The 22,256-nt window shown below is 43.2% G+C and overlaps 1 protein-coding gene across 2 annotated transcripts in view; it reads left to right on the top strand.

Moving 5' to 3' along the window:
• LOC134578187 (sialoadhesin-like) overlaps nt 1-22,256 on the top strand; it is a 77,957-nt gene that overhangs the window by 41,076 nt on the left and 14,625 nt on the right. For both annotated transcript variants that reach the window (XM_063437205.1, XM_063437206.1), the window contains exons 2-4: nt 3,035-3,394; nt 6,460-6,753; nt 18,687-18,950. In XM_063437205.1, the coding sequence (XP_063293275.1) occupies nt 3,035-3,394; nt 6,460-6,753; nt 18,687-18,950 (918 nt within the window). The remainder of the gene's footprint in view (nt 1-3,034; nt 3,395-6,459; nt 6,754-18,686; nt 18,951-22,256) is intronic.

Genomic DNA, 22,256 nt, shown 5'->3' with positions numbered 1-22,256 from the left:
GGGTGCTGCTGGGGCCAAAATATACAAAATACAGAATCCAGCGCACCAGCTTATTCACTAAACAATGATTTCAAATCTTAGAGATTGTAATAGTTTTATTTAAAAACACCTCACCGAGGCAAAAAATAATGGGGGTGTAGTTATATTATATGATCATACATTGCATAAGCCTGCCACAATGTCAATGTACCCCATCTTTGGCAGGTCCTACTCTAACAGCCTAATGTCTGCTCTTATGTGATTAACCCACTTACCTGGGGGAAAAAATCCATCAGGGGCTCTCTGCAGTACAATGTTCAATATGAAGCAACTGTGACAGTGAGGGGTGCAAAACCAAGGAGTTGGCTAAACTCCCAAATATATATATATATGAAACCAGGGCTCTGCACTCACCTGAACATGCATAAATGGGGTGCTGCTGGGGGACAATTTATACAATACACGCGATCCAGCGCGCTTACCTATCCACTGAATTGAAGTTGCTGTTTAGTGGATGGAACTTTTTCCCCAAGTAAGTGGATTAATCTCATAAGAGCAGACATTAGGCTGCTAGAGTAGGACTTGCCAAGAATGGGGTACATTGACGTTGTGGCAGGTTTATGCAATATATGATCATATAATGTAACTAAACCCCCATTATTTTTTGCCTATGTGAGGTGTTTTTAAATAAAACTATTACAATCTCTTAGATTTTAAATCATTGTTTAATGAATAAGTGACTGTGCTGAATCTTGTGTGTGTGTGTGTGTGTATATGTATGTATGTATGTATATATATATATATATATATATATATATATATATATATATATATATATATATATATATATATATATATATATATACCTGCATACATATTAATAGGCTCAATGTGTTCACTTGAAGGGCAAGTCTAAAATCTCATTCATTTCACAAATAATTAATTCTTTCATCTTGAAAGTGACAGGTTAAAAAGAGATGAAAACCATTAGTGTTGTGGGAAATCTGTAAAAATGTGTCATTTTGAGGCCATTAGTACCTTACTGCACTCATGCACATGTATTCCCTATTCAATCACTAAGAAGGTAATTTCAATCATGAAGATCTATGGATGGACAAGAGAAGATTATTTTTCCCACTTTAAAAATTGATAAAAATTGTTTTTAAATTTCAGGTTCCCTATAAGATCACAGTAAAGTGTATATTTATAATTTAATAATTTTTGTTTTTGTATTCTTTATTTTTGGTGTGCACTAAAGTAACATTAAGCAACATCAGGGTATGTTAATAAACATTTGCATTACAGGTTGTGGTAATCGATTGTCAGGCACATTTTTAGTTAAAGATAACAAAATTGCAACAGTTTAAGTTCTCGATTAGCGTAAAGAATGGATTTTTCAATGCAATTTAAATTATAAACACGTTTAGCTCAGTGATGCTTCATCGGTAAAAGTAAGGTAAACATGCAAACCTGCGTGGGTACTCTAGTCGTGCAGATTGTGAGACAGGCTTATCAACAATTCTAGAACAGAATACACATGCCTAGTTGGAGTATATGTATCTTTGTGGACTCGCCAGACATGTGAATGCTTGCTAAGCATGCATGTACAAGCTGTGTGGTGTGAGTTAGCTTCCATGGTGAAATATAGCATGTGTTGCATGTTAGTGTTGTAGTTTGTTTCAGGTTAACAATCCGATATGAGTGAGTAGCGTGATGTGAGAGGCGCTATATCTCTGTGTGAGGTATGTAGTAGCATGAAGGTATGTTTGCTGGGAAAGCACTATTGTGGGGCTAATGATGAGACTCATTGCTGCTCTGGGGTTAAGTGGGAAAACATATCTCAAGTCAACAGTGAAAAAGGGCAGTGACACTGCTCGGTGGGTACAGTTCTATATGGCCTCCGTCTTCCCCAGCAACCATCACCTGCCAGTCTGCGGGTCAGCGTTCCACTCAGCCGATTCCTTGGGATGGCAGGTTCTCTAAGCAGGCTTGGAAGATGCTGGGGTTGTCGGTGTGGGAATGCCACAGGGAGGCAGGTTTTGCGCTGTGGAGGTGAGGTGGGGTGCAGGTAATCCATACTGCCTGGCAGACTCAGGTGGGTGGTAGTGTGTTGGAGCTCCCGTGTGGTGCTGTGGGCCAACGCGTATGGTTGGGGTCGGATGATTTTACCTTGCATCCCCGTGTGGGGCCCTGCCGCTTTCCGTCTCCAGTGTGATGGCCTTGGTATCGAGGGCTGCGATGAGTGGCCTGGGTAAGGTCCCTGGTTAAGTCCATGAATCGGGACAAGTCCCTTAGAGTATCTCCGAGCCTGTGAATGGTGCTGTAGTTTGTGACTCCTCGGCCCAGGTGAGTTGGGAACCTGGAGTCGGTCTTTGCCTGATCGTCGTGCCGTGCAACGGCGGCGTCTGGGGTAGGCATTTCTGTGGTGGTGTCCCACTCGTGTGGTCTTGGATTCTGTATGGCGGTGCAATCGCCGAGTTGCTTGGTGGGGATCGATGGGTGATGGTCGCTGTAAGGGAGCAGGGGGCCCGGGAGGGGCAGGTAGATGTAGCCTGCCCTCCAGCTTCCTCCATAATACCTCAAAGTGGTGGTTCAGTCTTGCTGTGTCCGCCATTTTAGGTGGGCCTCTGATTGTTGTCGTGGGCGACATTCCACTTCTCACCATGCTTGGGACAACTGACCGGGATCACCCCCGCCGGTCCTGGGGGGGGGGGTAACAGGGCTTGTTGTTGTGCAGCGAGCAGCCTCAGGGCGCCTCCGGGTTAGGGAAGCGGCCGCCTCCCCCGCCCAGCGTATACCAGGCCGCAATGCCGTACATGGTTCCATCTGGCTCCTATCAGGTAGCAGGACGTCCCGCTGTGTGCCCCTTGGTGTGGATGGCCAGTGGGCATTCAAATTTGCTGGTTGTGTCGCTTGTGTGAGCCCTTTGTTGCTCATTTCGCCAAGATTGTGCAGGAGCTTGTGTAAAACGTGTCTCTCAGCCATGATGATCAGGCCCCGCCCCCATAATTTACTAATTTAATAATGAAAGTATGTTTTTTTTTTCCTTTAAAAGGTTTGCACTCGGTGACCGTCGGCCAGACATGGACTTTCCCCCAAAGAATAGAGGCTTTAATTGGCTCCTGCGTGGTGATTCCCTGCTCATTTACACGTGCTGAGAGTTCTATGTCAGATGACGTTGTCTGGTATCTGTATAGCAGAACATTTTATCCAGAGGTTTTTAACAGCAGAGGGAATTCCGAAACTATAAGTGCATACAGAGGACGCACATCACTAGTGAGCACAGAAACAATGAGCTGCTCTCTGAGGATAAATTATGTGAGATCAGAAGATGAAGCTTATTATTATCCAGGAATAGATACAAATTCAAATGCATATGATACAGATGAAAAGGCTGTCAGACTTTTATTAAGAGGTAAAAATCTCATCACATTTGATTTGTTTCCAGTTTGGTTATTTTGATATAAAAATAGAAATTCACTTTCAATTAATTTGCATTTCCCACTTTTTGCACCTTAGCGAATAACCTCCGTCTGTCTCTGAATTTAACTTTTTACTGCCACAAACATGTATGCATGCTCCATATTTCCATTTGTTTAGAAAAAAATAAATGTATTCCATAAAGTCTCGCTTAACTACATTTATATTCCCGGAATAATTATTAGATTGTAAGTTAACAAATTCCCCTTCTAGGAACCAATTCTATCTATGTAATAAATGAAAATGACAGCCTCCTTCCCTTCACACAGTAATGGAAAATTCAAAGTCCATAGAATCATACAGTCTTACAGTCAGGGAGGGAAGAGGAGTGACTCCTGTCTCCCGTATTCCTTGTATGTCTCTTGGCATTAGATTGGCAATATCGAGATTGCTATAAAACGGTTTAAGTAACATTACATTAGAAATACCGGTATGCATTGTTTAAACTGACAAATGCTGCAGACAAGAGACATCTTGTCTGCAGCATTTGTTTTTCAATATATTGTATCCCCAATAAAAAAGAATGCTGAATTAAATGCAGGCATGTTTATACTTGGGGTATATTTACAAAACAGTGATCATTATTTCTTTCTATTTTTAAAGTGTGAGTATCTCTGTAACTATAATAATTTGGTTCTATTTTCAAATGCAGACATTTTTATATTCATTTCCATTTTTAGAAAGCTATAGATTAATGCCTTCTGGGTCCTTATAAATGCCTATTAGCAATTGATCTTTTGATTTTATTTTTTGTCTATTTTTATCACATCTACGGTTTGTGAGAAACAAATGCATTGTTGCTGTAACACTAACATTTTAGAGCCTGTGTGAAATGATTCAAGATAGATGATATTATATACTTGTATCGGGGTACCTACCATTTCAACCCCAATATTTTTTGAAATGATGAATACATAAATACAAAATTACAAATTGTGTAAATTTGCATAAGTTATCTTTAATGTTTGTCTGAAGAACAATCTATGTATAAATTGTTGTTTTATAATATGCTTATGTGCCACCCATTCACCCCTTGCTCCAAATAATGCTAATATTTTCTCAGACATAAATTGCTTGGTAAAGGGGTTAAGTCTTGAACACGGTGCAGAGTGGCTCCTTTTTGGATTCCTCTCAGCAGCAAATAAACAAACTCTATAGGTTTAGTTCAATTTAATTAGCTTTTATTACAATCATCAAAAAGGGACTAAGCAATGTTTCAATCCTTAATTGTTGCTGTCACATCTACTTTACATATTGTGATATTAATGATGCAATACCCCCCCCCCAATCCTATAACTTGTGAAGCATACTTTGTATTAATGAATACATTAACTTTATAAATAAATACATTTATATATAATACATGAATATCATTAAGTTTACTGGGCCAACCTTTTCTGTAAAATAAAGCAGTTGCATATCTTTAATCCAGCCGCAAGGGGATGTCTTCTCCACAGTTTCCCTCTTCCTTTGGGAGATCTAAAGACAAGCACTGAGAGGCAGGGCACATGTGTGGTAGTAGTCAGCTGTGCTAATAATGTGTATGAGAGAAGCATTAAACTCAATGCATCTCTATGAGAAGCATAACCTTCCACTTTATGCTCTAGCATAAAGCAATCAGGAAGGTCACCAGGAGGGTGTAAGAATGACAATTTCTGCTGAAACTAAGTACATAGGAAGGGCATTATTCAACTCTAAGATTGTTGGTACCTATGCCTTGAGTAAAGGTCCCTGCTTCAAGGATCCAAAAGTAAATCAAAGAAATAAAGCTTGTGCACGCGTTAATTTCAATTGCAATGTGTGTTTTATTCAGTCATCCCAAGAGATAGTCCTGTCATTTGGGATATCTCTTGGGATGGCTGAATAAAAAACATGTTGCACCTGAAATTACGGAGTATTGATTATTTCTTTGAATTTCTCTTGAAAGAGGGAATACTCTGTTAGCCCATAAAAAATACACTGAGCCTCTTGAGCAATGGTTTTATGTTTCCCATGCACATACCAATAGTACAAAATTATGCAAGAAGCCCAGCGGTGGAACTGCCGTGGTTCAGCTGGTGCGGATGCACCGGGGCCCGCACTCTCAAGGGGCCTATCGGTTGGCTCATCAACTTAGGGACACCCAATGGTAAAGTGTAATCTCAGCAGGGCAGGGAGGATGTGACAGCCAGTCACTTCCAGGCAGACATGAGGGGCACGGAGTGGGAGAGCCTCTGACACACAACAGCCTCAGCTAAGTGATTGGACCTCTGGAAAGCCACCCTCCTGCATTTAAACGGTAGGAATTAGGAGGGTGACTTAAAATGTGCACATTTTGCATCTGTATCTGTGTATCCATCTGTGTATCTGTATGTGTGTCTGTGTGCCCCTGTGTATCTGTGTGTGTCTGTTTATCTGTATGTGTCATTGTGTGCATCTGTGTATCTGTGTGTCTGTGTATTTGGATGTGTGTCAACTGTGTGTCTGTGTATCGGTGAATGGGTGTGGCAGTGTATATGTATATGTTTACGCATCTCAGCATTCAAACTCCAACACTACACACAAATACACCCCTAAATTCACACGTCAATACTACATACAGACACACCCCTACATTCAAAGACATACACTACACACAAGTAAACCACATCTTTCAAATGGCAACAGTACATCAAAAAGCACTCAACTCACACACATATTAAATACAAAAACATGCTTACATTCATACATAAAAAACACTACTCAGTGCTAGATACAACCCTGCAAGGCAACTGGTAGAACCCAGGCTGGCAAATCAGTGTGGATGGCCCCCAAAAATTCTTGAACCAGGGCCCTCTCTACTTTACAATAAAAGTGGTGTGTGTCAAATACCGTATTTGTAAAACCATTTTAAATCTGTATCATCAAACTCTATTTTTCAACAAAGGTTGCACTGCATTTCTATTTGTGATAATTTGCTAATTGCCTTCTAAGCATTCACTTTTTGGGATCACGACAAACATTTTGAAACTTTCTCTTCAGAGAAACCTCATGAGCCAGTTATTCAGTGGAGTGGAGACATGATTGAAGGACAACCGATCACCATTACCTGCCAAGTGGAACATACCTGTTGGTCCAACCCTCCTACTATCGGATGGAACAAACGTGGTCAGCGTGGCAACACATATCAAAGTAACTTCACCGCTGGAGGATGGAAATCTGTATCAGAGCTAATCTATACTCCTTCATCTAATGACCATAATACTCTGATAATGTGCTCAGCTATTCATCACAATGGAAAAAAAAGTCTGAGTTCTACCAGGCTAGACATCAATTGTAAGTATTATTGTAACAAGAAATTAAACATTTAAACTAAAGTGAATTTTAAACTCTAAAACAAGAGAAAATGAATCACTAGAACAAATAAACGTTCGATGTGTTCAGGCGTGTTGCTAGGTGACAAAAAGACCAGGTGATTCAGACCAAGGGTGAATTTTATGCCCCACACATCCATTTACTTACAGGTGATACTCAAAAAAATAGAATATCGTGCAAAACTTCATTTATTTCAGTAATGCAACGTAAAAGGGGAAACTAATATATGAGATAGACACATTACATGCAAAGCAACATAGTTCAAGCCGTGATTTGTCATAAGTGCGATGATTATGGCTTACAGCTCATGAAAACCCCATTAACCCTGTCCCCGCAGTATTAACCCTGTCCCCGCTGTATTATCCCACACTTTTCTGTATTAACCCTGTCCCCGCTGTATTATCCCACACCATTCTGTATTAACCCTGTCCCCGCTGTATTATCCCACACAATTCTGTATTAACCCTGTCCCTGCTGTATGATCCCACACCATTCTGTATTAACCCTGCTCCTGCTGTATTATCTCACACCATTCTGTATTAACCCTGTACCTGCTGTATTATCCAACACCATTCTGTATTAACCTTGTACCTGCTGTATTATCTCACACCATTCTGTATTAACCCTGTCCCCGCTGTATTATCCCACACGATTCTGTATTAACCCTGTCCCTGCTGTATGATCCCACACCATTCTGTATTAACCCTGCTCCTGCTGTATTATCACACACCATTCTGTATTAATCCTGTCCCTGCGGTATTATCACACGCCATTCTGTATTAACCCTGTACCTGCTGTATTATCTCACACCATTCTGTATTAACCCTGTCCCCGCTGTATTATCCCACACGATTCTGTATTAACCCTGTCCCTGCTGTATGATCCCACACCATTCTGTATTAACCCTGCTCCTGCTGTATTATCTCACACCATTCTGTATTAACCCTGTACTTGCTGTATTATCACACACCATTCTGTATTAACCCTGTACCTGCTGTATTATCTCACACCATTCTGTATTAACCCTGTACCTGCTGTATTATCCCACACCATTCTGTATTAACCCTGTACCTGCTGTATTTTCCCACACCATTCTGTATTACCCCTGTACCTGCTGTATTTTCCCATACCATTCTCTATTAACCCTATCCCTGCTTTATTTTCCCACACCATTCTCTATTAACCATGCCACTGCTGTATTATCCCACACCATTCTGTATTAACCCTGTCCCTGCTGTATTTTCCAACACCATTCTGTATTAACCCTGTCCCTGCTGTATTATCCCACACCATTCTGTATTAACCCTGTCCCTGCTGTATTTTCCAACACCATTCCGTATTAACCCTGTCCCTGCTGTATTATCCCACACCTTTCTGTATTAACCCTGTCCCTGCTGTATTTTCCCACACCATTCTCTATTAACCCTGTCCCTGCTGTATTATCCCACACCATTCTGTATTAACCCTGCTCCTGCTGTATTATCCCACACCATTCTATATTAACCCTGTCCCTGCTGTATTATCCCACACCATTCTGTATTAACCCTGTCCCTGCTGTATGATCCCAGACCATTCTGTATTAACCCTGCTCCTGTTGTATTATCTCACACCATTCTGTATTAACCCTATCCCTGCTGTATTTTCCCCACACCATTCCGTATTAACCCTGTCCCTGCTGTATTATCCCACACCTTTCTGTATTAACCCTGTCCCTGCTGTATTTTCCCACACCATTCTCTATTAACCCTGTCCCTGCTGTATTATCCCACACCATTCTGTATTAACCTTGTCCCTGCTGTATTATCTCACACCATTCTATATTAACCCTGTCCCTGCTGTATTATCCCACACCATTCTGTATTAACCCTGTCCTTGCTGTATTATCCCACACCATTCTCTATTAACCTTGTCCCTGCTGTATTTTCGCACACCATTCCGTATTAACCTTGTCCCTGCTGTATTTACCCACACCATTCTGTATTAACCCTGTCCCTGCTGTATTATCTCACACCATTCTCTATTAACCTTGTCCCTGCTGTATTATCTCACACCATTCTGTATTAACCCTGTCCCTGCTGTATTTTCCCACACCATTCTGTATTAACCTTGTCCCTGCTGTATTTTCCCACACCATTCTGTATTAACCCTGTCCCTGCTGTATTTTCCCACATCATTCTCTATTAACCCTGCCCCTGCTGTATTATCCCACACCATTCTGTATTAACCCTGTCCCTGCTGTATTATCTCACACCATTCTCTATTAACCCCGTCTCTGCTGTATTATCTCACACCATTCTGTATTAACCATGCCCCTGCTGTATTATCCCACACCATTCCGTATTAACCCTGTCCTAGCTGTATTATTCAACACCATTCTGTATTAACCCTGTCCCTGCTGTATTTTCCCACACCATTCTGTATTAACCCTGTCCCTGCTGTATTTTCCCACACCATTCCGTATTAACTGTGCTGTAACAGAGCTCCATGCACCCTGGCTGGGTGCCTCCGCCAAAGACCGCTTTCTAGTGAACAGGGGGAAAACCTCAGCACCTCTGCCCCAGTCACCGTGACTTGACTGGGGTCCTGGATCCTCTCCATCCTGGAGCAGGCTCCCAGTGACACACAGTCCTGGCAGCTCTAGTCCTTACTTTCCCCACAGAATCTGGAACAAACTGCAGCATGAATTAGCCCTTTCCCTTCCCAGTAACTAAAAGACACATAGTTCTGGGAGTACAACTGGAATATCCCTTAAATAGGGCATGGTACAGCCAAGTTATACACAGACCCCGAGTAGGGAGATAATTGCGTCAGGAACTGTACAAACACAATCATCTCCAAGGTACAGAAAATCATATAATTTTAAAACACCTCAAAAGTACATTTTCAATTTCAAAAGGGGTTAATTGATTGTATGGAAGGTCAGAGCTTACAACCAAAGTTCCTCTTTGAAGCTGGGACGCCAACAGAGCAACTCTACAAGGTGCGAGAAGTCACACACAAGTTGCCTAGTAGTCTGGCTTCAGTACAACTAACTCTCTCATTGCCAAATGTCTGGATTGCCTCTTAGCTAGGGATTTCTTTGATATGTTAATGCTCATTAGCTCTCAAGAACACAAAAAAAACCCTTGTGTTTCATTGTCATATACAAAAGAGACATTAATACCTGAAAACAATAAGCAGGCAAGTAAGTGGGCACATGTGGGCATAGTACTCAGTGATGGTGTTCCATTACACGTGCCCCTGTTGTATTATCCCACACCATTCTGTATTAACCCTATGTGGCAGAACCAGCCACCTATTTGTATTAGAGACTGTTCTGTCAAATACTTATCTCATTTAACAATAGGTATTCCCCGAACAGACTGGAGCTATATTGTTCGTATACCGAACCATCTATCGAACAGTTGGACCACCCAGTGGAGTTGTGTGCCTCCAATTGACCCTATTCACACTTAGAAACCACAAGGTTCTAGGCGGTCGGCTGGGTGGCCACCGTTCATATAAACAAACACGTGGCTGCGGCCATCTTTCTCCACAAACACATCTATGGAGACACCAGAGACAAATTTCAAGCAAACACAGTGCAAGCATATTATTAAATTTGCTTGCGCTGTGCAGAACAAATACAGGGTCTTTTTCTCATGCTAGAGCTCTAAAGCAGAGCTCTGCGCATGGTCTGCCCTTGAAGAGCGTTGAACCAACATGCTCACTTTGTGATGGGGCGTGCTTTTCATTGGTGATGACAAAACACACCCTATCTGGCCCCACCCCCTTTTTAGTGGGCCGCTGTAAAAAATGCCTGGGCCGAATTTTCTTCCCAGTTCGGCCCTGTCCCACACTATACCAATAACAACACTAAAACATACTAAAACAATACTAAATTCTTTAATAATATCTTTGTCATTATACATTTTAATGTTTTAAAACACACATACTTATATTCAGCGGAGTTTCCTGAATACAACATGTGATGAAAGTAACCCCGTTACTGGTTCTTGGAGGGGCCTGCTGGCCAGCCTCTTGCCTCAGGACTATGGGCCTTGCAATATACCTTGCCCAATGCACTTTAAAAGGCTCTGTTCATGTGAAGTATGTACTTTTGTAATCCAGACAGAGAGGCAGACCGTTAGCACTAATTCTCTGTGTTAGAACTTAACTAGCGGCTTCGCCGATATCCGACACTTCCGGGTTCACTGACTGATGACACACCCCTTCTCTGACGCAGCTTCCTCACGCTACTTAGAGGAACCACGCCAGATTCAAAGTGCTTAGTTATTTTGAAGCTTTCTGATCATCAGAAGGGCTACAAACAATCTCTCGCTAAACTACTATTTACGTGTACCAAACCTGGATTGTTGAAACCGTTGTTCGCCATTCTCCTTCCCATTGACTTCGGATTACCATGGATTACTCCTGCTTCTTAAAGCTCTCCAAAACAAACGCAGGTTATATTATTTGGATTATTCCTTTCTACAAGGCTCTTCAATTTCAATACGAGCCTTCTTAGTTCTTTTAATTGGAATCTCGCTATGTATTTACATACATGAACTTATTCACACGGATTAGTCTTATACAACTTTCCATATCAATACAAGTTATTAATTATTACTCAAGTTCCTTAAAGCTACAGGAACTCTCTCATCAAACTATCTTCATACTGTGTTCCTTAAAGCTACAGGAACTCACTCATCAAACTATCTTCATATTGCATTCCTTAAACCTACAGGAACTATCAAACTATCTTCATATTGTATTCCTTAAAGCTACAGGAACTCTCTCATCAAACTATCTTTATATTGTATTCCTTAAAGCTACAGGAACTCTCTCATCAACCTATCTTCATATTGTATTCCATAAAGCTAAAGGAACTCTCTCATTAACCTATCTTCATACTGTGTTCCTTAAAGCTACAGGAACTCTCGCATCAAACTATCTTCATATTGTATTCCTTAAAGCTACAGGAACTCATCACATACCTACATCTGCATGTCTCGTTCCTTTAACCCCTTAAGGACCAAGCTTCTGGAATAAAAGGGAATCATGACGTGTCACACACGTCATGTGTCCTTAAGGGGTTAAGCTGCAGGAACACTTCTCATCAAACTATATCTATATTGTATTCCTTAAAGCTACAGGAACTCTCTCATCAAACTATCTTAATGTTGTATTCCTTAAAGCTACAGGAACTCTCAAACTATCTTCATATTGTATTCCTTAAAGCTACAGGAGCTCATCACATACCTACATCTGCATGTCTCGTTCCTTTAAGCTGCAGGAACTCTTCTCATCAAACTATATCTATATTGTATTCCTTAAAGCTACATGAACTCTTCTCATCAAACTATCTTCAGTTTGTTTCCTTAAGGCTACAGGAACACTTCTCTTCAAACTTTCTACATATCGTGTTCCTTAAGGTTACAGGTAACCTTTTTCATCAAACTCAAATTATCTTCATATTGTATTCTTCTAATTTCTGGGACTGTTCTCATGAATCCACTACCAAGTAAACCTTATTAAAGAATTATTCTATCTTTATTATTCTATTTAAACCTAAACGTAATCCTACTTATAATTCTGCAGTTGAGTTCCACTCCAAATCTTTAGAAAGTATCATACTCTGGAACTGTTTTGGGAATGGGACTTCCAGGAAAATCCTGAACCCCTGAACTGATCTGGGCGATTTTTGGATATGTTGTTCTCCCAGATCAGGGCTATCAAGGGATGTAACATTATGGGGATATGTTGTGTTTTGGGGTACTTATGGGACTTTGTAAAAATGTGTGTGTTTTTTGCCTGTGGATAATTAAGTTACTGCATTATCTGCCTTAATTATATTACAGGCAGAGGGGAGGGATTGTGTATTGTATGTGGGAGTGTCATTCATTGTTACATTGTTTTTATTGGCTTGTACACTTTGTGTCCCTGTGTCCAACAAGGTCCACCTGGGTGTCACCCCTATTGGGAAACCTGCATAAAAGGCCAACTGTGGTTTCCATTAAACAGACTTATTTCACCCTCAATCTAGAGTCTTGTCTCTTATTGGGGGATCTGCTATATCACTACAAGGGATTGCTATAATCATTATACTCCCTTGGATTCTGAGCTTTTGTAAGAGCTATTCCTGCTCGACTCTCCGGAGGAAGCTAGGTTCACCCACTGAAACCTGGAGCCTTGTCATAGGTCCAGGGTGGGTAGGACACGGCGAGACCCCAACCAAGCTGTGGCAGTTGTTGGGTCTGTAGTTCTTATGGTGTCAGGAGGAGTGCTGGAATTACTTGGTGAGCACTAGGAGCATCAATTGGCGGAGGCGCTCGGTCGGAGTGTCAGGCTGTCCGACACACAACAGTACCCCCTATGTACAGGTGTACAGGTTTTGGTGTTTTTGAAAATTACAGATTCGTTATAGGGCTTGCCCATTTTAGATTGCCAGATTGGATTGCAGGGGCTATGTTACCTTTGAGACTATGGCAACCCAGGAATGAGAATTATCCCTGTAACGGACCGTTTCGCTCACCAGAGGTTAAAAACCGTTTAGGCGATAATCCCCTTCCAGATAGACAAGCAGCTACTGCAATCACCAATCTCCCGAACTGCAAACACATAAATACTCAATTCCCGAACAAGTGACACACGAACACTGGAAGCAGCCGAACAGGAAAAGCCCTATGAACAGCTTACACTACTGGCAATCGGCATACCATCAAATTCCCCCCCAAAGAATGAGACGACACTTCACTTTGGGGGGTAAGCAGGAACTGATTTACTGGGGCTACCTGCCCGGCTTTTATGCAGTTCTCCCACCTGGTGGACACTCCCCTAGGGGACCAGATGGGAAACTGGGAAACATATAGGACACTGACCAATCACAGACATACACCTTTAAACAATCCCACAATGCATTACAATCCCTCCTCTCTAGCCTGGAGATAATTGGGAAGTAATCCTATTATCCCCAAGGACAGAGGCAAACTCCATTACACACATGGCAGACAAAAAGACAATAAAATACATAAAATTACCTACTGATACATTTAGCACATAAAACATATACATTCTACATATCCCCAGATAACTTAGATCTGAGCGCACATTATTACCGAATGGCGCTCAGATCACATACATACAGTTCAATCGCCATGGAGCCAAAGTCTTTCACATAGTCTTTCGTTACACGAAAGGGGCTCCATGGCTTGCTATCTGGGGTAACACATTCACATGTCCAAAATACCGAATGAGCCGGTGTTCGACCCCATGAGCACGAATAGGAACCAGGGGCGGACGGCTCAGCGGTGTTCGCGCAAATAAGTGTCCGTTTTCAGTTCCATAGTTTGAGCGCTGAACAACGCTGGCCGTTCGGGACTTATAAAATGGCCGCTGCCACGTGTTCGGCAAACGAACAAAGGCCACCCAGCGTTCATCAATTAAGGCTGCGGTTAACCCCAGCTTCTGGGTGGTCAAGGTGGAATTCCCCCCAAAACTTACCCCGAAAACACACTGACACTGATGTATGGATCAATATGTTCACGGCTTTATTAATATTGTTAACAATAAATTAAAGTCATTGCCCAGCACCCATTCTGCCATATAACATCATATGTCCCCAAAACAAAAGACAATGACCCATTCTTTCTGTAAATATAAATAACATCAACAACAATAATAACAATCATCATAAACATAATATAATTGCCAAACTTTGTTAAAAGCTTTAACTTTGTTAAAATTCCTCTTCTGCAACTGTCACTAGTCTAATACTATCCTTACCTTTTGTGTCACTTTACCCCACTCCCTCTAGCATGTAAGCTCATTGAGCAGGGCCCTCAACCCCTCTGTTCCAGTGTGTCCAACTTGTCTGCTTATAACTATATGTCTGTTCGTCCACCCATTGTAAAATGCTGCGTAATTTGATGGTCGCTCTATAAATAAAATAATAATAATAAAAAATAACCACGTTAGGGGCATACCCGGATATCCCTAACACACACCAGGTTCTGAGCCACCACCGAGCTCAAAACCTACCAAAGTTCGTAACGAACCGTTTAACAAAACTCTTCACCAGCAGCCTAACTGTATAGTAGTGTATTCCATTTACACTACCCCAGAGCCTGTTTGTCCCCTAACTTTTCTCTGTCTAGCCCTGCCACAAGCTTAGACCTTGATCCCTTTAGCCATCTGAGCTCCGCCAGCCCTAAGGAACAAGTCCCTACTCAATCCTTCTTTGAACCCCAGATTCAAGAGATCCCACCCCACGTCTGTGAGGTGGACTCCGTCCTGTGCCGAATCACTCCCCCTCCCTGACTTTTCTAACAAAACTGGCCATCAGGCTATTCACTTTACCCCGGCAGCACTCGATAGCGGCTGTATCCCTGGCATGATGCCACTGAAGTCGCGGGACCATTTCTGACCAGACGACCAAAACCCCAGGGACCAAGTCTCATAGCGGTTAATGTCCTGTTTCATCCACTTTACCAATCGTCTTTGGGACACCAGGCCCAAATCTTTGCCCCCAGCATGTACTAGCAGGAAATCAGGAGACCTTCCCCTTCCACGAGCCTAAACACTGCCCCAATAACATTGCCCAAACTAGCTCCCCGGTAACCAAACCACTTAATTGCGATCTGGTTGATCGGAAAGCCCAGAACACAAACAAATGTCCCATGATCCACACAACTTGACCTATGGAAATAAAACAGAACCATCAGCCTGAGAAGCCCCAGTGGAGAATCCCCAAACCCCTTACTTGAATCACACCAGCATCCCCAGTCGCACGTAGGAGCAAAACCGAACAGATTCTCACCTCCCTATTTTGCCCAGCCCCAGGCGCGTGGTTTCCGTAGCTGCAATAATCTGGAAGGAGTGCGTCCCGAATTGTTCTGGCCTCAGGCCCAACCTCCAAAGCCCCAAGCAAAAAACCCGCGCAAACTGGAAGCGCCGAACCATCCTCATGTAGGAAAAAGGCGTCCTCACCCATTTGTCACAACGCCTAATATCGTGCCAGGCTGGTAACCGGGCACAACCGTGAGCCTTGGAGAGCGTGCAACACCAAATCGTCCCTTTTCCCCACACATCTGTCTTCGACCTAGATAAGTGGATCACCACCATATCCACCCTCGTCGTGACATCCGACGCCTGAATGCCACCCAGACCTTGCTTGTTCGCACTGACCAGTTCCCCAATACAAAAAGCCCCGAAAAAGGCCAAAACAAATGCCGAGCCAAACAAGCCAGCCTCAAAGCCCGAGAAGCAAATCTCAACCAGGCTCAACACGTACCAGGCTCTCAAGAACACTGATGGATACCGGTCGCTGCACATCAGGAACCCTGCGCCCCCTCCGAAAACCCTTTAATGCTTGCTGTATCACAAAATGCTTTGTCAAGTCCCCTCAACCGCGCAGCTTAAACAAAAATGCTGTCCACTACAGCCGGGGAAGCTATCCTAGCCATGAGCTCAAACGTGAACCACAATAGGGCATCAAGACGCACCTCCCTGCATGTCTCCAGCTCCAGCCCGGCCCATGAGGCCTCCTGTAATCCCAAACCTTACAGTTTGCCGTCCACATGCCAGAAGCCTTCACAAGATAGTTCCGACCCTCTCAATACCCAATTCCGAGGCTACCACCGTCGTCTCAGCCTCTATCCTTGCTGCCGCCGGAACTCCCTGCACCTGACACACCCAAACCCAGAGCCCACACCTTAGCGACACCCCCCTTAGAAGACCCACACTGGCCTCAGGAATCAATTAAAGATTGTAGTGATTCAATAAAACCGTATGAGTGCTGTGTAGTGTCCAACTCAACAACCAAGCCTGTAGATGACGCAGGCCCCTGGGCTGCATTACGGGATCTAATGGGGCCAGGGCTGACCACAGGTGCATGCACTCCAAAAAACGGGGAATCCACCCAATACCTTGATCTCCACGAAGATCGGCTCCGTGACCTGCGATGAGAAGAGACATTCCTTGGCAGGGTGAACCGTTCACCAGAGACCCACCTGCCGGGCCACAAGGCATCCCGCCCTCTCTCCTGGCCACCCCGGACGCTCCAGACACTTGAGGCCCCGTCGACTCCACCCCTGTGGCTACGACTCTGGATTGGATAACTATGGAAACTCCCGCAGGACTCCGACTCTGAACTTGCCAAACGGCCCCCAGAAGATTCTGCAGTTTCTGACCAGTGTCCAGACCTTGAGCGGGAATCACATGGAGCACTGCTGCCAACCAACCCCGATGCAATGCCATCAAGCAATGTCCATGCCGTGCCAAACCAGCCAGACTCCTAAGGCCATCCTCCTGACCGCCCTCTAGGCCACCAGCCCGGTTGGTCTCCTGCGCGACTACCAAAAGGGTCCCAGCCCAGTCCCAGTGACACCCCTAGTGGAGGAGGGGCCCATTGCAGCAACACTGGACAGAGTCATTCCCTGGGACCTGTGACGGTCCCTGAAGGCCCCATGGTCCCCTTGAGCTGCATTAACCCCCCCCCAGAGTGCCCCACATCTCCCCAGGTCACTGGCCTGCTTGTGGGCTTCACCTCCAGCGACACTGGTGACAGCAGGCTCACCATGCCATCTCCCACAACCAGGGGCCGCCCTCCCGGCATACAGCCCCCCACCTGGGGAGCCGCACTGCCTTCATGCTCCCCGGCCGTCCACGGCAGGGCACCGTCACCACATCCTGTGCACGGGCCTCCGACCTCGCGGCTCTGATCTGCCACCACTGCACTGTCTGGCCTGACATCCTGGCCCAGGCTAAGCCTCTGTGGTCGTCTCCTCCTCCGTGCCGGGTGCCTGATCCCGCCGCCATTTCGATTCCCCTGCCAGGGCCGGTCCAAGGCGCTCCTGCACCCATTCTACTCCACGATCCTGTGCTGCCGCTCTCACTTCAGTCAGGAGCTGCTCCACTGGATCCATCCTCTGGGCCTTGAACCTGCAGCAAAAGAAAGCAGAAAAACCTACCATTCCCAAGCTGCAGGCTGAAAGTGCACACAACTTAGGCTAGGTAAGCAGATTAAAAGTGCCTGCTTCTAAAATGGATGAACGTTTATACTTTGCAACCTCCTTAACACTCTAACTCCACTCCCACATGGGGCCTTCCCCTTATGCCAGCCTCCTAGCTCTGTCAAGCCCCTATTCCATTTAGCTGCGCTTGTTCCATAGGGTTACAAGATATTTATGACCCTCTGCAAGAATGGTGTCTATTTTCTATCAAACCTGTGTCTTATCTGCACTCATGTTGCTCTAACCCATGCTGTATCAAAACTCAACTTTGAATTTTATGTCGTCTTTGCTCAGAAATGTTTTAGACTTGAGAAAGTGTGTCATTACAAAATTCTGTTAGTCCAATAGAAAAGGTATTATTTTACATCTATAATTATATTAAAATACACTTTGATTGTGTGCATATATAAAAGTACTATATATGATCCAAGTACCTTTTATTGGATTAATAAACTGTTTAAAAACTCTTATATAACTTTAAAAACTTTTTCGCAAGCATATGGGGGACTACCTGACATCCCAGGCAGTCCCCCTGCAGGCAGAGCTGAGGACAGCCATTCCGGCCATATCACATGAAACAAAAAGAGCAGTAACGTTTCGACCAACTAAGGTCTTTTTCAAGCTGGAAAAAGACCTTAGTTGGTCGAAACGTTGCTGCTCTTTTTGTTTCATTAAATCTGCCTGCGGCTTTGACACTGAGTGCCTGGGGAATTTCTTTGTAGCTTTTGCCACAAAGTCTAAAATGTCATCATGACTATATTATGTTCTCTTCATCTGTTATTATCATTGTCATAGATTGTAATATTATAAATGACCAATCACATAAAAACATGCTTGTAATGTATACAGAGATTAAACAAATACACTTGTATACATTAAAACAATGTATTCTTCTCTGAACAGTTTCTCCAAAGAATGTAACAGTTCTAATTACTGGAAAACAAGAAATCATGGAGGAAGATGACGTAACGTTATTATGCGACAGCAAATCAAATCCTGTTGCTACATCCTACGAATGGTACAGGGGAACCGAAAAGTTAATTACGTCATATGAAACAAAGCAGATCTTAGTTACAAACGTGAGCTTTGAAAATATAGTGTATTCCTGTCTTGCAAAGAATGAGATTGGGACCGGAGAATCGGATCCAACAGAGATACCGGTGCAATGTATGTATACAGACAGCATCTACGTTTATATCAGTAGTATATGAAAAGACTGTGACTTTCTAATGTATTCATTATTTTATTACTTTTTATTAAATAATTGCAGAGATCAGAATTGCAGTTAAGAAAATTAAATTACTTTATATCTTAAAAGTCTTGTTGCCACATGAAGTTTGTACTTACACATAGGTGGGAATAATGAGAAAACTCTCATTTCTACTTTAGAATATTTTTTGCCTATATATTAATTATATCTGCAGAATATTTATTAGGAAATTTACCCAATTCTTTTGCGAGACTGAAATGGGGTGAATTTTATTTTCAAATGATGCTTTTAGTAAATCCTGAAAGTCACAGCTCCGTGGCACCAACAGCTGCCTTGCTGTGACCTTCACACACCTGTTATTTATGTTGACAATTCCATAAAGTTTACCCCTTTACAAAACTTTAGCCCTTCTGCCACCTTTGATTTCCTTTCTGGCACAATTGAGATCCCGTGCAGTAAATCAATCATTGTTGCAGGAATCTACCGCCCACCTAGCTCCCCTGTGCATTCCCTTTCTGGCATAGCCCATCTCCTTAGTGAAACCATAGCTCAAAACCCTAAAAGTGAACTGTTGGTCTTTGGAGATTTTAATATTGATTGGCTGAATCCTAAAAATAATAGTTCTTGCTGCTGTTTAAGACTTTGCAGCTAACGCAATTAATCTCCTCCCCAACTCGCAGAAACATTAAAAGCCATAACCATACCCTGGTCGATTGGATTCTCTCCACTTCTGATAGAATCCAGGAGGTCGATGTTCTCCCAAACACTTTCAATGATCACTGTTTAGTGTACTGTGTGCGTAAAATAAAGGCTATTAAATCCTCTCCCAAGGTTAAAATAACTAGGTCCTTCAGAAATTTCTATCTTGAATCCTTTCTAAAGGACATCAAGAACCTCCGATGGCACAGATTAAACATTGTCCCAGATCTAGACTGTGCTGTTGAATTCTTTCAGTCTGAACTCCTACAAATGTGGAATTTGCATGCCCCGCTGCGTAATTGAGAGTAAAAGGAGCACATATGAACTGGATCACAGCTGACCTCATCCAAATGTACCAGTCTCGGGATTCTTTGTGGTCAAAGTTTAAGCATACTGGCTCTATGAATGATCACTGTGAGTATAGACAATGGCGAAATATATGCACAAAACAGACAAAATTGGCCAAGGCCCAATATTTCTATGACAATCTGAACAATAACATCTCAAACCCTAGAAACTTTTGGAAAGTCATAAATAAACTACAAACTCTCCCAATCCACTCCCAAGCCTCCACTGTCAAAGTGGATAACCAAACCCTGCAACTTCCCTTAGATGCAGCAAATGCCTTTAACAATTATTTTGTCGGATGCTCTACTGCCCTGATTGCCAAGCTAATAAATGACACGCATCCTGAAACTACAAATGTGGATCAGGTCCCACTAAATTTGCAAAGTCCCAATATAGACAAGTTAATTTTTAGACCTATACCTGTTAGTGTAATTGAAAAACATCTTAATAATCTAAAAATGAAAAACCAGTCCGGACCTGATCAAATCCCAGCAATGCTGTTGAAGCTCAGCAACTCTAATTAACGAATCCTTGGTGTCTGGATACATACCCAAACTTTGGAAGACTGCGAGAGTAGTGCCTATCCATAAAAGTGGTGACACTACTTTGGTTTCTAACTATCGCCCTATATCATTGCTCCCGGTATTGTCAAATTTTTGATCAATCGGGCTTTCACCACAATCACTCCACTACAACTGCCCTCTTAAAAGTTTGCAATGACATCCAAACTGGCATGGAACAAGGAGACCTAACTGGAGCTATTTTCCTTGATATTGCAAAGGCCTTTGACACAGTAGACCACGACATTCTTCTGCACAAACTCAAATACTCAGGTATTGGTGATCATTCGCTAAACTGGTTTCAATCGTATGTATCAGATCGCTCGCAATATGTGTCCATTTCTGACAGCGACTCCCTCCCTCTCCCAGTCACGTGTGGTGTTCCCCAAGGTTCCATTCTCGGCCCCCTACTATTTACATTATTTATAAATGATCTGCCTAATGTCTGCGAATCCTCAAACATACACATGTATGCAGATAACATGGTGATCTATGCGAGCAATTCCGATCTACCGCAGCTTGAGGCTATGCTCCAAGACCACTTTACAGAGGTAGAAAAGTGGATTGCAAAAAACAAACTCTTCCTGAACACCGACAAAACTGTCACAATGATCTTTGGAACAGTACCTAAATTACACAAAACACACAATTCCCACCTATCTATCAAAACAATTTCAAATGGCACACTGACCGCAGTCCACTCTTTCAAATACTTGGGTATGATGTTAGACCCCAATCTATCTTTTGGCCTGCACATTGAAAAACTTGCATCTAAACTTTATCCAAAACTAGGTGCCCTGTACAGAAATAGTGATGTCCCGAACTGTTCGCTGGCGAATAGTTCCTGGCGAACATCGCTTGTTCGCGTTCGCCACGGATGGCGAACACATGCGCTGTTCGGTCCACCCACTATTCGTCATCATTGAGTAAACTTTGACCCTGGCCTGTACCTCACAGTCAGCAGACACATTCCAGCCATTCAGCAGCAGACCCTCCCTCCCAGACTCTCCCACCTCCTGGACATCATCCATTTTACATTCATTGTGAAGCTGCATTCTAAGTGAGAGTAGGGACAGTGTAGCTGCTGCTGATTTGATAGGGAAATTGATAGCTAGGCTAGTGTATTCAGTGTCCACTACAGTCCTGAAGGACTCATCTGATCACTGCTGTAAGGAGAGCACCCCCCAAAAGCGCTTTTTAGGGCTAGAACATCAGTCTGCTTTTTTTTTATGTGTAATGTAATTGCAGTTGCCTGCCTGCCAGCCAGCCTGTGTGTCAGGCTCACAGCATATACTGTGCCCACTTGCCCAGTGCCAGTGCCACTTTTTAATGTAGTATAACAGCAGTCAGTTTCCTTCACTAGTGTGCGTTTCAGGGCCTGCCCAGTGCCACCACTCACTCACTGGTGTCACAATAGCTTGCATTTAAAAAAAAAAAACTTTTTGGACTGTAATATAATAGCAGTCAGTTTCCTTCACGAGTGTGCGTTTTAGGGCCTGCCAGGGCACAATGTCACACCAGTGCCACTCATATCTGTTGTCACAGTAGCTTGCACGCATAGTACCACTAATCGAAAAAAAAAATGACAGGCAGAGGCAGGCCACCCCGCAGGGGCCGTCGTGGCCGTGGTGCTGTGATTCCCTTTGGCCCTAGAAT

The sequence above is a fragment of the Pelobates fuscus genome, chromosome 11 (genome assembly GCF_036172605.1).
Source record: "Pelobates fuscus isolate aPelFus1 chromosome 11, aPelFus1.pri, whole genome shotgun sequence".
Lineage (NCBI taxonomy): Eukaryota > Metazoa > Chordata > Amphibia > Anura > Pelobatidae > Pelobates > Pelobates fuscus.
Note: the sequence above shows the minus strand (reverse complement) of the source record. Positions and strands in the feature narration are given on the sequence as shown.